The sequence below is a fragment of the Nycticebus coucang genome, chromosome 24, assembly GCF_027406575.1.
Source record: "Nycticebus coucang isolate mNycCou1 chromosome 24, mNycCou1.pri, whole genome shotgun sequence".
Taxonomy (NCBI): Eukaryota; Metazoa; Chordata; class Mammalia; order Primates; family Lorisidae; genus Nycticebus; species Nycticebus coucang.
Window position 1 is genome coordinate 32,141,053 of NC_069803.1, and position 15,068 is coordinate 32,156,120.

The window sequence follows — 15,068 nt, forward strand, 5'->3', positions numbered from 1 at the left end:
CCCTGGCATCAAGAAGCTGTTTATGGAATGAGAATACAGACAAGCAAACAGGTTATTATGAAAAAGGACTGATATTAACATAGGGTAAGTACAGGGATCTGTTAGGCATACTGCAAGGGTCATACTGTAAAGTAGGTCCATATTTAATTTTAGTTATAAACGAACCAAGATTTATTACATTTATACACATTAGTATTTATTGAATTTCATGGTTATATTCCAGTGATGAAATATAAATTATAATATTTCTAATAATAATTTTTATTTTTATTTATTTATTTATTTTTAGGCTTAAAATTTAATAACAATAATGATGTTTAAGATAAGTACTAGAAACAAAAACCTCGTAAAGAATGAACAAACATAAATACAATCAGAAAAGGAATCAGACAATTGCTACATCGAAATAATAAGCAATAATAATAATGATGATGCAAAGAAAGTAACATTCACATTGTCAAATAAGAGTATGTCTATTACAGAATGCTTTGACTCTGAGATTCAGTATGGAATCATCAGTTAACTTCTTCTTATTATTTTTTTAAGTCTCAAAAAATAGACAACTAATATTTATAAATAAAAGTAAAAGATAATTTCAAAAAACAGATCATGCCAAATCTTCTAGATAATAGAAAAAGAAGAAATACTTCAAAATCATTCTACTTGATCTGGGTACACCTGATATTAAAATTGGAGAAAATATATGATTATAAAGGGGAAATTACAAACATATGTCACTTATAAATGAGGATGCAATATCCTAAACAACATATTAACAAGTTGAATTAAAAATTAATCTAATAATAATTTTTAGTGGCCTTATATAATTATTTCGTGCTGTTTTCCGGCAAGGAATATAGACATCAGAAGAAAGTTAATTTTGAAGTCAGTTACAGGGTATGTGTATCCCTGGCAAAGTCTTAGATGTTATTGATACAGGGTCTGATACAAGGAACAGTAAGGGGCAGAGATGTGTTTGCTTTGATACGATCTACCCCTGCTTGAGTTACATTAACCGTCCTTCAACAGGGATTTCTGTGTTGTAGTTTTTACAGTCTTCAGGAAATTCATGATATCGGTGCCTCCAGTCCCTTTGCTGTCCGGTCCTGAAGGCTCTTCAGACGTGTTGCCAGGCCTGAGCTGCTGGCGTGCGGGATTTCTAATGTACTTGGTCACTATTCCCAGATGGTAGCTGCGCAGGTCGACCATGGCTTCCACACACTCATTATAGGCTTTCCTCAGGTCAGCGTCACCTTGTGACTGGACAAACTTCCGGACCGAGGGGCCTGACTCCAACGAGTGAAGAAAAGCCCGGTGAACCGGTGGCATATAAGTCCTCATTTCCTGGAGGATCTCAGCAGCAGACTCTAAAGGAGCAAAGGAACCATGAGCTCACAGGGAGACCAAAGCATTTCCCAGTGCGGGGAAAAGGCAGAGTGAGGCCAGGTGGTTGGGAGATCACCAGCCGGGACCAGGCAGGAGTCACAGGGGTTGAAGGGTCCTGTCTAGCTCCAGAGTTTTTCAACCATTTTTTTTAATCTTACAGCTCAATGGAACCTATAATTAAACTTCCATGGCACACTTAAATTATGTTGATTAAAAAAAAGAGAAAAAAAAAGAATACCCTTGCAGTGCTTTGAACTTCTTTCAGAAATAATTAATGATCTTTAAAGATTTTCAGGCACACCTAAGATGCTCTCACTGCACACCAGTGTGCCTGGGCACACCAGTGCAAAGTCACTGGGCTGGTTGTTAGCCTTGCTGCCAGCAATAGTGAGTATTGTAAAATTTTGTTAATTCTGAAAACCACATGAGCTAAACTCATTCTTTCATAATAAGAGATTTTTGTGTGTGCTTCTTTTCTCTTTTTTCTGTTATGTTTGAGCCTTCTAAGAAGCTGGTGGTAAGGACAGGATCAATATATAACTAGACAACAGAAGCTGGTGGTGAGGACCCGTCCATACATAACCAGAGACCAGGAGGCTAAGTCTGGGAGAGGTAAGGGTCATTTTTAAGTGTCTGAATTAAGAAAAAAAAAACATGTTTTCCCCCAGCCCACTGCTTCCCCCTCTGACTGTTACATAGAAGTTTAAGAAAACATAGCCGGGCGTTGTGGCGGGCACCTGTAGTCCCAGCTACTCGGGAGGCTAAGGCAAGAGAATCGCTTAAGACCAGGAGTTGGAGGTTGCTGTGAGCTGTGTGAGGCCACGGCACTCTACCGAGGGCCATGAAGTGAGACTCTGTCTTTACAAAAAAAATTAAAAAAAAAAAAGAAGTTTAAGGAAACAGCAAAGAGTGGATAGAAGTTCTTCCCAGAGCTTCTTTCTCTCCTCCCTCTAAGCCCCTATGAGAAATATAATGAATATGGCTGTTTTAAACTGTGGAACAGGCATTGCCCTGGGCTGCTGGGGACACAGAACAAACAAGGAAGAGCAGAGCCCAGGCTCCCTTGTCACAGAGGACCCTGCCATCTCATTTCCAAGTGAGGCGCCTTTCTGAATCTGATCTTCGTTTGAGAACATGTGACGCTGGCTTCCCCAGAGCCAACCAGTCTTTCAGCACATGCTCAGCTCTCCAGACGGAGGGAGTCTGACCTCGGCTGGCTGCAGCCTCTCTAATTACAAGGAGCTGGCAACTCATTCTCATTGAAGTTTCTGCTTCTTCATTTGTGAATTGGGGTGATGGCAATCAAGTCCCTACTTAACCCATTGTCCTGAGAGCACTGGAGATGTTCAGGGGAGCTACTGATGGGAAGACACACTTTCTCAGACATTCAAATGCTACTAATAATTAAGAGATCATTACTTTTTGCCATTTTGAACTCACCTCTGCCAGCTTTGTGCTGGACGCCCAGCAGGACATCAAAACACTGAAAGACGCTGCTCTGGCCGGCACTGCCCCCCGCAAACATCTTCGGGGTATCCCACACCCCCTCATACAGCAGCCCTTCTGACAGCTGGGGGTTGCCTTTCCAGCTAAGCCAGGAAAGAAAGCAAAGTCAGTCTTGGGGTTAATTGCCAATTCTCAGAGACCCAATCTTGCACTAAAGGCAATGGAGGTGATAAGAGAGATTTCACAATCTTCCCTTCACACCCTCCCGCCCCTCCCAGAGGAGCCTCACTCCCCTTCAGTGTCCACAGGACGGGGTCTCCCTCCCCACTCACGTTCGCCTATGAGAATAAAAAGATAATTCTGAGAAGATTTGGCATCAATATTCTAGGAACAGGACCCTACTTGTGCAGTGTCACAGACCATTCCACTCTTTAAAATGAGGTGCTTTCCTATCTCCCCTGAAGTACATCCCTGGCCAAGTAATAGAGCAGCCTGTTTGAAGACATGCTTGATTATTTGAGCTCAGCGGCTGGGGGGGCTATCTGGAGGAATCTGGTGTGTTCCTCATGTTAACAGAGTGAAAGAAGCTCGGCATACATACCCAGACAAGTATATGCGAAGGACGTTGAAAAAGAGTTTCGGGTCCACGTACTCTGTAAAGGGTGGAATTGGTTTGATTACACAGCCGCAGAGGCATATGGGGAAACCCAGGTGAAGAAAGGAGAGTGGATTTCAGCACAGGCTGCAGGAGCGGCATTTGGTCAATCTGTGCAGAACACAGCCACTGCGTTCAGGTGCTCTGCTCCCGCCCCTCCCAGAGGAGCCTCGCTCCCCTTCTGTGTCCACGGGACTGGACGGGGTCTCCTACAGGGCTCCAGGGCAGCGGATGCTGAGAACCCATCTTCCCACCTGCTGGCTGTCATCAGTTCTAAGGCTTCTTCACGTGCTCACTAAGGTGACTGATAACCCATTTGCATAAAGAACCCCCCCAAAAAAAAACAGAAACAAAAATTCCAGCTGCCCTATGCCTGTGCCTACATGAGTCTCCCTCATGTAGATTTGATTTTAAGGTCTAGCCCTGGCCAAGACCCGATGAACCCAAGATAAACAGTCATGTGTCTGTTCAATTTGTCCAGCAGGCAGATTTCCTCTTTGCAAATTGCTGCGTATGAGTTTTGATAGATTTTTAGCTATTAATTTTGCTACAATGTTTGTGCTCATTGGCTTGTTTAATTCATAATAAAGCAGAATTAAGCAGAAACGATGTGTTTCAGGACTTAAAATCACCTTTACTTTTAGCAAGTTTTTCTATGGTTTTTCTGTGAGGCTAGGGAAGTGCCTTGGAGTTAGAGCATCCCCACTGGGAATGTTGCCTTCACTGATTACCACCTGTGTGGTCTTCAGTCATTGATCTTATCTCTCTGAATTTAGATTTCCTTGTTTGTAAGGTGATGCTAATAAAACTTGCTATATAGAAAATGTAATGATTTAGTGAGATAAAATACATACTATAAAAACACCCTCACCACGTGGTGCTTGTTTTTTGCTTCTGTTTTCTGATGGCTTCGTGTTGACAACCAGACTCTATTGGCCTGGAACCTTGTATCCACACAACACTTACTGTGGATTTGGCCAAACACTGTTTTGGCTTCCTTCAGGGAAGAAGCTATGTCATCCAACGCTCTCTTCAAAGCATCCTGGTCCTGCTGTTTCACTGCTCTGAATATAGTGGGAATTACCTTAAAAAAAAAAAAAAAAAGACACTTAAGATTTCCTAGGACCACACACTTACGTGGAGTAAAAGTTTCCCAAATCTTAACCCCTAAATTAAACTCGGAATTTTACATTTCTTTCCTGGGCTAAGCACCCTATTTGACTAATTTCCTTGAATTTATTAAGACGCACAGTTGAGTTTGTTTATTCACTTAACATTTAATTTACAGGTGTTTATATACTTATAGATGTATATACATCTTTTTTCATTTTTATTTATTTATTTTTTTAATTTTTTTTATTTTTAATTTCAGTGTGCTTGTTCATTCTTCTTTGTTTGAAGTACTCTTTTTTTGTTGATTTTCTTCTTCCTCCTGTGGTGCTGGCTATTTTTGATGTTGTTAGTAGAGACGGGGTCTTACTCTGGCTCACTGCTGCTCGTATGGGTCTTGAACCTCTAAGCTCAGGCAATCCACCCGTCTCGGCCTCCCATAGCGCTGGGACTACAGGCGTGAGCCACCACGCCCGGCCTATTTATTTTTTTTTATTATTATTATTATTTTTTTTTTTTTTAGTTTTTGGCTGGGGCAGGGTTTGAACTCACCACCTCTGGTATATGGGGCTGGCGCCCTACTCCTTGAGCCACAGGTACCGCCCCTTTTTATTTCTAATAGTCAAAATCATTAAATGTATGCCACTATGTGTAACAGTCCCATGCCAATTATGTTAGATAATTTTATTTCTTATAGGGGTTTCAAATTAGATTCTAAATATATGGCTCTGAGATTTTATATTATAGGTGATACCAAAAACATAAATGAAATGCATAGAGCCTCCACAGTTGACCACCACCCTACCTTGGCCACCCCCTTAAGTTGACCTCATATTCATAGACGGGGCGCACACCACTTGTCCGTATCAGAAAAGTGGGTCTCGTTCCCTATTTCAACCACCGTGGTATGGTGACCTGTTTGTTACAGTCCGTTGAGTGGTCCTTTCTATGAGATGATCCCTTAACCCCAATTAAATAATCCCATGTTGTATTCGTTCAGGATAAAGTTAATTTATGCTTCATATAGTTCATTCATTAAGTGATCGCTCTGAATTGTGCACTGACATACAACTTTTCAAGTGTGGAGGGCCGTACTTTGATTGCAGAAGCAGCTGCTATTTCCACCAGTAGAGAAACCAGGAAGAATCCTTTACCGCAGTCCCCACCAGGAAACGAGAACAAAATGTCCATGTTCCTAAGAATCAGGTTTAAGGGCAGTTACTTATTGATACGGGGATACTTCTGGCCACAGAGATTGTTAAGTCACAGATAACAGATGAATGTGCATATTGATTACACATAGATACATGCAAGTAGCATTTTTGGATATACCTATATCTACAAATCAAATAGGCACAGGCATAGATATAAACTGCAATTTTTCGCTTTTGAAATAACCGCTTACTTTTTGCCTAAATTTACTCAATCATTCAAAAGTACATTTGGACTATATCAATAAACCTACATTCTTTTTTTTTTTTTTTTTTTTTTTTTTGCAGTTTTTGGCCAGGGCTGGGTTTGAACCCACCACCTCCAGCATATGGGGCCAGCGCCCTACTCCTTTGAGCCACAGGTACTGCCCTTTTTTTTTTTTTTTTAAGAGACAGAGTCTCACTTTATCACCCTCGGTAGAGTGCTGTGGCATCACAGCTCACAGCAACCTCCAGCTCCTTGGCTTAGGCGATTCTCATGCCTCAGCCTCCAGAGCAGCTGGGACCACAGGCACCTGCCACAATGCCTGGCTATTTTTTTGTTGCAGTTTGGCCAGGGCGGGGTTTGAACCCGCCACCCTTAGTATATGGGGCTGGTGCCCTACTCACTGAGCTATAGGCACCACCCCCTACATTCATTTTTAATAACAATTCTTAAAGTAAAATAAGAACCAAATACTTACTCATAAGTCATGGGCCTTAGGAAAGGGCACAGGCATCAGAGGGCCGATCAGAAGAGAGAAAGAAAACCAATGTAAAAATCAAACAGTTTTGAGTTATTGTTATTTGGTTGAACATCCTTATTTATTAGAGGTCATACATGGTCAGGTAGAAAGAAAATGCACGTGCTTTTTATATTTCTCAAGTGGGCATTGTAAGTATTTATCTTAATAAGTGAAATAAAAAATTAAATAGTCAAGGAGCACCCAGGTGTAGTCAAAACTTGCCATTACTAACAAGAAACTTTCTAGATCAAATCCCCTCAGTATGTTGTATTTCCATTTGTAGAAGAGTCTTCCACAAGGAACACAGAGCTGTGGGGCACTCTGACTCTCCCTGCCCTTGGCATAGCAGATCCCATCACTCAATGGGTGAAACAGGCCTAGACGCCGAGTAGATTGCTCTGAAAAGCCAGACGTCACGGACTCACGGCTAAAGACATGTTGACTCTTAAATGCCACTGGCTACCCAAAAATTAAATCAGTATAATCTCAAAAACACCTTAATCAGAGGAAGCCAGACCTGAAAGGGTACATCCCGTAAGGTCTCATTGATACGAACTTAATAACAAAACAAAATAACTTTTAACAAAACAAATGAGAATACCTTTACCCGGGGCAGGGAAGGAAATTGGATGGAATAAAAAAAGCACAAATGAATTTTCTGAGGTGATAAAAAACATTCTGTGCGTGGTGGTTAGTAAGGGTGCATATAGGAATAAAACTCAAAGTGACGATTTAGGATTTGTGCATTTTGCTGTATTTTAACTGTCTACATCGCTCTTGTATGTAAAATACATTTGTAGACACCGCAGTGCATGAAACTGTACCCAAAGATAGAGAAGAAAACTGTGCCGCTAAAAATTAGGCTAATACATAACAACTTTTTGATTTAAATAGCAGGTGCTCTTATCAATTCCTATTATATTAATCACAGTTCACATACCCATTCGGGTCCTTTTTCTTCCAGTTTGCCAAGACACAGTCCGCATACACCAGAATAGGAGGCAGCCCCAGCTTCTCAGAGAGTTTGCAGTAGGGAACAGCAATATTTCTTGGCAAGATCTAATTAAAACACAATATTTAGTTTTAACCATGGAAGTGTCTCACCTTTTTTCTACTTCCTGGTTGCTAAACACTTAGCTCTTCTATGTAATGACACTTTGAAACTACACAAATGTAATTTTTTTTTTCTCCTTCATTTCACAACCTAAGTTGTTAAATGTTCACATTTTGGGTTTGGTTTGATGAAGAAATAGTTCGACCACAGAGAGGTGACAGAGGGAAGGATGCATCTCTGACTTTCTAATGGCCCTGCCAGGTATTTTCACTCAATCTCTCATCCATCCATCCCATGGATATTTGTAAACCAAGTTTTCAATGCAAGATGCCACATTCTCCACTAGCAATGAGGTAAAAATCAATTGCCTCAGAGATGCTTGAAGTCTTCATCATTATGACATTTGGATCACTATAAATAAATTGCTGCTCTTGGAGCACAGGGCAGAAAAACTCCTTAATGATTAAAAACAATGTTTTTTAAATCTTCACCGTTGAATGACACTGGTGTTTGGTCTTAAAGACTTACTTGTGCTGGAAGAAGGACTCTCCTACCCCACTCTCTTTGTACTGCCCTGTGGAGACCAGGATGGCACTCAGTTAACCTCGCATTCGCCCTTCCTCAGAGGAGGCCTAGAGCTTTCTAATTGTGAGTTTGGAAGTGGAACCACAGCTCAGCCTCCTCTCTCCTCATCTCTTCTTTTCCTGAGGCTGCTCTTTGCAGAATTATCCTCTGCTCAGCCACAGGCAAAAGGCTGTTGTCCCCTGGGGCAATCCTGCAATTGACTGGTGCTGCCTTCAATGAGGTGAGTGAGTACTTCCCGGGTACACTTTTATCCAGCCTGTTGGTCACCTCAAACTGGGCCATGTTTTCCAACAGCTCTATTAGTCATAAAGCTCTTTATCAGCCTGACTTTCTCATCTAATTATCATTTTGCTCCGCACTGGATGATCCCTAGGTAATCAGGGTAATCATTTTCACTGGCAGCCTGTGGCTGGAATTATGTAATTAACCAGGGAGGAAAGGGCTGTCTAGGGTAGTGAGTGGTGGAACTTAGTGAGTGAGATGGTGCGATGGTGAAGACCATTCCACGGTTCTGTGTTATCATGAGAGTTAACCTGAGTGACTTCAGATTAGCTTAATACCCCAGTGACGGGTTTAACCAAGAGAACAAGATGCTAGAACAGAATCACTGACAGTCAAATCACACCTGCATACGTTCTTTCCGTTGTAGAATTTGTGCTTCTGGGGACTGAAACATTTTGGTTGGAAAATTATTTACATGTCTTTCAAAAAGAAATAAATTTGGCCCCTCTGATTTGAGGAAAAAATCAAAGGAGAAAAAAAATCAAAGGAAAATGTTTAATTAAATAATTAATTTGAAATAACTCAAGGAAAAGAAAGAGGTGGGGGGAAGCACATCTCTATTTTAGACACTCTTACAGTGGCTAAGAGAGTCAGCTAATGTCCATTTGCAAGCAAAACATGCTTTTGGTTGTTTTTTTCTGTTATCTAAACTTTGCAAAATCTGGTTACAATACTTTAAAATATTTTTTAAGTTAAATGGAAATTGGATGAAAACCTATCACGTGGCATAAGAAATACTAGAAAATTTCCCAACCTTACAGACATCTCCGTTGCCTTTATTCCACACGTACGCCATGGTGATGTACCCCAGAGCCAGATGTGCCAGGCGCTGTGACTTGTGCCCTTGGAGGTCGTCAATGCTGAGCATTGGTAACTGTGAACAAACGGAGAGATGGACTCAGATCAATGCTGGTGATGCTGTCGGCTTCAAAAGCAAGTCTACAATGTTGAGAAGCAACATCAGTAGACAGCCAAGCATAGTGACCACGAGGCCTGTAATGCAGTGACATGGGTGGCAGAGGCAGGAGGATCACTTGAACCTAGGAATTTGAGGCTGCGCTTGCACTCCAGCCAGGGTGACAGAGATAGACCACATCTCTAAAAACAAATAAATAAATAAGAGAAGAAAGAGGACAAATAAATGTAATACATATTTCAAACCTTCTCAACTTCTGCTCGAAGTTGACCCATCTGGATCAGGTCAGGCAGACGTCCAGCAATGTCCATCCAGGCACTGTAATTGTCAGGTAGCTTTTCCTTAATTAAAAAAAAAAAAAGAAAAAGAGTTTCATTTACTAATAGCAGGAAATGTAAAATAGTTTGCCTTCCTGATGATAGTCCACTCTGGTCAAATGCCATTCTGCACAATGTTGCTCCCATGCACACTTCCCGTCTAGACAACACCAGCCCTTACCCTGTCACCTGCTGTCACCAGGCTGAGACCCGCTCTGCGTCCACCTCTCCCTCTCTCTTCACGCAATCCTGTCTGCCTCTTTCTCACAGTTCACCTCAAAAGCTCCACTAAAATCTTCCTGAATATTTAATTTGATCCCAATCTCCTCTATGTTAAATCCTATGAATTATGCCTTTCCCCATTGTTTTTTGTTGTTTGTTTGTTTGTTTTGAGACAGAGCCTTGAGCTGTTGCCCTGGGTAGAGTGCTGTGGCTTCACAGCTCACGGCAACCTCCAACTCCTGGGCTTAAGGGAGTCTCCTGCCTCTGCCTCCCAAGTAGCTGGGACTACCGGCGCTGGCCACAATGCCCGGCCATTTTTTTTTTTTTTGGTTGTAGCCAACATTGTTGTTTGGCGGCCAGGGCTGGATTTGAACCCGCTAGCTCAGGTGTATGTGGTTGGCATCTTAGCGCCGAGCCACCTTTCCCCATTGTTAAGTAATTTATAAACTGCTTTTTTTCTTCTTGTCTAGATTTCAAGTTCTTTGAATGGAAGAAAAATGATATTTCTTAAATGTCCGTAGTGGACTAGGCATTCTGCTTAATAATTTCACATATATATAGTGCTCTCTTAATTCCTTTTTAATTCTTGTAACATCCCAAGTAGTTATTTCTGTTATAAATAAGGACATGCAGGCTCCGAGAGTTTATGTAACTATTTTCGCCTGAGCTAGAGTACAGTGGAATCATCCTAGCTCACAGCAACCTCAAACTCCTGGGCTCAAGGGATCCTCCTGGCTTGGTCTCCCCAGTAGCTGGTACTACAAATGTGCACTGTCACACCCAGCCAATTTTTAATTTTTTTTTGTAAAGATGTAAGTTTTGCTATGTTGCCCAAGCTCACCTTAAACTTCTAAATTCAAGGGATCCTGAGCCCTGGACTCATAGGTATGAGCCACCACACCGAGCCAGTGCTTTTAATTTTCTATCCCTTTGAAGACCCAGCACCCTGCACGTTGACACACAGGAGGTTGATTACCAAGCTGGGTTTCCCTACAGGCTTGTTTTTGGCTCAGTGCAAATGAAATCCAAATGAAAGTATTTTCCTGGATCTTATTGTTTCCACCATCTCATCCGACAGGGTAACATAAAAACAAAAGACTTGGCAACAAGTCCTTGAGCAATTTCCTGCATACCCTGACCCACCCCTTCCTCCATCAGGTGTCTGGAAGGAACACCCTTGAGGTCATGGGTGCTGAGCCCTGGGGTCTGAGTGCAGAGAGCTTGACTCACATCAACGTGGGTGAGGTTTTAAGCTTCAAAATGAAGTTAATATTACAAGTAAACTATAAAACAAGAAAGCAAGTAGGGTATAAAATTGGACGCATTTCCACCCTCTGTATATGCAATTGTTCAATTTTTTTATAAATCATAGCTGTGTACATTAATGCAATCATGGGGTATAATGTGCTGGTTTTATATACAATTTGAAATATTTTCATCAAACTGGTTAACATAGCCTTCACAGCATTTTCTTAGTTATTGTGTTAAGGCATTTATATTCTACACTTAGTAAATTTCACATGTACCCTTGCAAGATGCACTGTACCCTCCCTCCACCCTCCTCCCCCCTCTCCTCCAATTGGTCCAGGCAAACATTTAGGCAGCGCCCTTTCTAGGCAGCCAGTTGTCCTGCTCAGAACTCTCTCCCTGACCACACTGGTGCCGTGTTCTAGTGCTTTTAGTAATAAATATTTGTTTTTGTTGTTCTGTGTTTCACTGTATAGCCCACACCTGATTTTTTGGCTGTTGCTGTTTTCCTCAAGTGATAGAAATACTTTTTTGTTATGTACCATGGTTAATGTTTTATTGGACAGCACTTTCCTCTAAAGTAAAATTCAATCAACAAATGTACTTCTGGCTCAGAGGACCCCTAAACTGTGTGATATAAATTAATAAAGAGTAATACAGAGAATCGTTCAAATTCTGCTCAGATTAGAGAATTTTGTACATATATCTATATAAAATCAGAAGACATGTAACTTTTCCTTTGGAATAGAAAGCTGATTCACAGAGTGTGAAGATTAAATATACATCTTGAGCTCGTAAGTTTTAGGAAAAATCACCAATGAAGAAATAAAAGTAACCCCTAATTTCTTTTTCTTCATGTTTCAGGACACTGAATCTAATTTTCTCAGCATCACAGCTAACAGAATTACTTTTTAAATAGTCAAAAAAGGAGGTTTTTTGGTTTTCTTTTTGGGTTTTGTTGTAACCCTCATAATCCGTTTTAGAGGTCTCTGTGACTACCAGAGCTGTTGCATTTTTCAAGAGAACTAACTCTTTGGAGAAAAAATGTACTATGAAGTTTAGAAGTGTCTGAAAAAGATGGAGCTATTGTACACTGAAAAGTACATGCTTGAAACCATACAATTCTGGCATCTGTGCATGGATAGGGAGGGAGCAGGGAGCAAGTCTGAATATTACTGAGTTGTGATTTTATTGTTGGCAATAAAATCAAAGCACATGGGTGGTGCCCGTAGCTCAGTGGGTAGGGCGCCAGCCACATACACCAAGACTGGTGGGTTCAAACCCGGCCTGGGCCAGCTAAAACAATGACAACTGCAACAAAAAAATTGTCGGCATTGTGGCAGGCACCTATAATCCCAGCTACTTGGGAGGCTGAGGCAAGAGAATAGCTTAAGCCCAAGAGTTTGAGGTTGCTATGAGCTGTGACGCCACAGCACTCTACCTAGGGCAACAGCTCGAGATTCTGTCTCAAAAAAAGAAAAAAAGATTAAAGCACATGCTTTATTTTCCTATGTTAATTTAATAATCTGAAGAGAAAAAATTAGAGGGGAGGAAGAGGTTTCTTGAGATTTACCTTTATTACACAGTGCATTTTCAAGATTTTATTTCTGAGCCCAGTTAGGTTGGAATCTTTGGCTGAAAATTTATTTGTTGAATCAAATGGTGCTTTCTGGCATGTGGACAATAACTGAGCTAAAAACAGGTAAAAAATATACTAGTCTGCAGAATTGCAACATGCAACTGGTTCATAGAAGTTATCCCCTGGAATCTCGAGTGACTTGTTACCCCAAAAGTGAAAGAAAGAAAAGAAAAAAGAACAAGAAAGGAAAGAAAAGAACTGAGAAAAGAGGAGAGGAGGGGGGGAAAGAGGAGAGAAAACCTTTGTGCCCCCCTCTTAAGAGAGCTAGCCTGAAGCCAGACGACTTAGGCTCCCATCTGCCTCTTTCACTTGCTGGCCGGATGAGGTGAGTAACTTAAATTCTATTCTGCATGCCTGACTGGGATGGTTGTGGGGATGCAATGAGTTAATATTTGTTAACTGCTTAGAAGAATGCTAGGTGTTTGATAACTAAAAAATATATCTATGCTAAATTGGTTTCCATGGCATTCATAGGAAGACAACTTAGGAAAAGGTAGTTTTTAAGGGAAATATTTTTTGCCCATACCTTGGACCCTGTAGCTAAAACTTGCAAATAAATAAATACCAGGCATAGTTTAGACTCACATTTGAATCTTATGCTCAGTAAAGAGTAAGCGGCAAGCGTTATTAATACCATACAAAAGTGGCTTCATGTACCAGCCTATAAACCCTATCAAATCAGGAACATCTATTTTTTTTTAACTGCTAATTTTTTTTATTATTAAGGAACATCTATTTTATACAATTTAAGGTACCAGCAGAGAAAGGGATTTCCCCTCTTTTCTCCTGGACCATTTAGACCTCTGACTTTTTCAAAAACGCCTCTGAAAATACAATGGTAATAAACATAGCATTATTCCAAGCAGTTAACTTACTTTTGATTTCTACAGGATAATTCTTGGGTGATGCTAAAATACTTCCCAAAGCTTCCTTCCCTGATCACTCTTCGCATCCACACTATGTAAGAAAAGGTACACGGAGGACTACTATGTTCAGGGAGAAAATTTCAAGAAAGTTAAATGAGACACAGTTATTAAAACTCTGCCTCTGATTTTGGCATTGCTCTATCCGTTTGTTTAGAAGTTACTGAACCACAGGTGTTCAGTAGTTAATTTGCCCAGGTTAAGTGAGAAGAAGAATACATTTTGTCCACCTCGCAGTGGGGTCTCTTACCAGGGGGTTTGGCAGAGCGAAGCCCACATCCTCATCTATGTGGTATTCTCTGGTGATTTCCCAAGAGCTGTCCCCAGGAGACACTTCAACCTCTGCCATCCTTGCAGTCCACTGCTCCGGTCCCCGCAGCCTCTGAAGGGTTTCAGAGCATCTTTTCATTATATTTGTTGCCATAGCCAGTCACCACAACCTATCACGTAAGCAGTGATAAATTACTTCCACTTTTGGAATAGTTTCATTTTCTGCTTTCTTTACATGTAATTTGATAAACAATGAAACCACACAAGCATCATTGAAAGAAATTGAAAGTTTATTTTCCATATGAAATTTTTACCATTTAGGAATTTCATGTGAGCCTTATGGGAAGTGAGAGGGGCCTGAATGAAAGGAAAACAATTATGAAAAGAAGTGACCAGGAAAAGAAGAAGAAAGATACTTTAGGCAAATTTCTTAATCTTTCAACGAAAATGAAGAATTGTCCTATAGCTACAGTCCTAAACTAAGAATTGTCATTGTCCTGTAGCTATAGTCCTAAACTATTAAGTTATTTGTCATTGACATTCTTTTAAGCTTCCAGGGTTCCTCAAAAATATCACCGTCATGTCCATAAGAGACTTTGTAATGTGTTAAAGGTTAAAGTAAAGGACAAAATATTTTGAAAATATTTCTTTCAAAATACAAATTAAGCCTGCTTTGGCGAAGGCTTTCGGGTTACCTGCATCCTTCTATCTTACTAATAATGTGAAACAAGGGCAGAAGCCATATGGCCTCTTTTTCATGATCAAAAGGAGAAATGAGAAGGATTTGGGGTTCAGCACATTAAAAGGTGATGCGGGATCTCACGAGACTCAAGAAGCATGAATCCTATGTACTCAATTTTGATATGTGGACAATTAATGACAATTAAGGATGCAGTGGGGTGGGGGAGGGGAGAGCAGGGAGAGGTAAGGAGGGAGGGGGGTGGGTAGAAAAAAAAAAGGTGATGCGGGATCAAACAGGAGGTCTAGTTTGAGTTCTTTGAGGATTCACCATACTTCCTTCCAAAAAGATTGTCTTAGTTTGCAGTCCCACCAGCCGTGTCGAAGGGTTCCCTTCCCTC

General features: G+C 40.9%; 2 protein-coding genes across 3 annotated transcripts in view; one reads left to right on the forward strand and one right to left on the reverse strand.

Moving 5' to 3' along the window:
• Positions 1-204: 204 nt before the first annotated feature.
• IDO1 (indoleamine 2,3-dioxygenase 1) lies at positions 205-14,097 on the reverse strand. Of its 2 annotated transcripts, none has more exons than XM_053578750.1 (10): positions 13,970-14,097; positions 9,616-9,711; positions 9,209-9,328; positions 7,474-7,592; positions 6,492-6,506; positions 5,693-5,792; positions 4,454-4,571; positions 3,434-3,485; positions 2,827-2,975; positions 205-1,367 (listed from the first exon to the last, which is right to left on the reverse strand). In XM_053578750.1, exons 1-10 carry the CDS (start codon positions 14,066-14,068, stop codon positions 1,012-1,014), a joined length of 1,224 nt encoding a protein of 407 aa, XP_053434725.1. In that variant the 5' UTR covers positions 14,069-14,097; the 3' UTR covers positions 205-1,011. The 2 variants fall into 2 exon arrangements, with proteins under 2 accessions (XP_053434725.1, XP_053434724.1); XM_053578749.1 differs by having other exon boundaries at positions 5,663-5,792.
• ADAM2 (ADAM metallopeptidase domain 2) overlaps positions 12,485-15,068 on the forward strand; it is a 92,896-nt gene continuing 90,312 nt past the window's right edge. Inside the window, exon 1 of the mRNA XM_053578751.1 lies at positions 12,485-13,121. Coding sequence (XP_053434726.1) covers positions 12,817-13,121 — 305 coding nt within the window. The 5' untranslated portion in view covers positions 12,485-12,816. The remainder of the gene's footprint in view (positions 13,122-15,068) is intronic.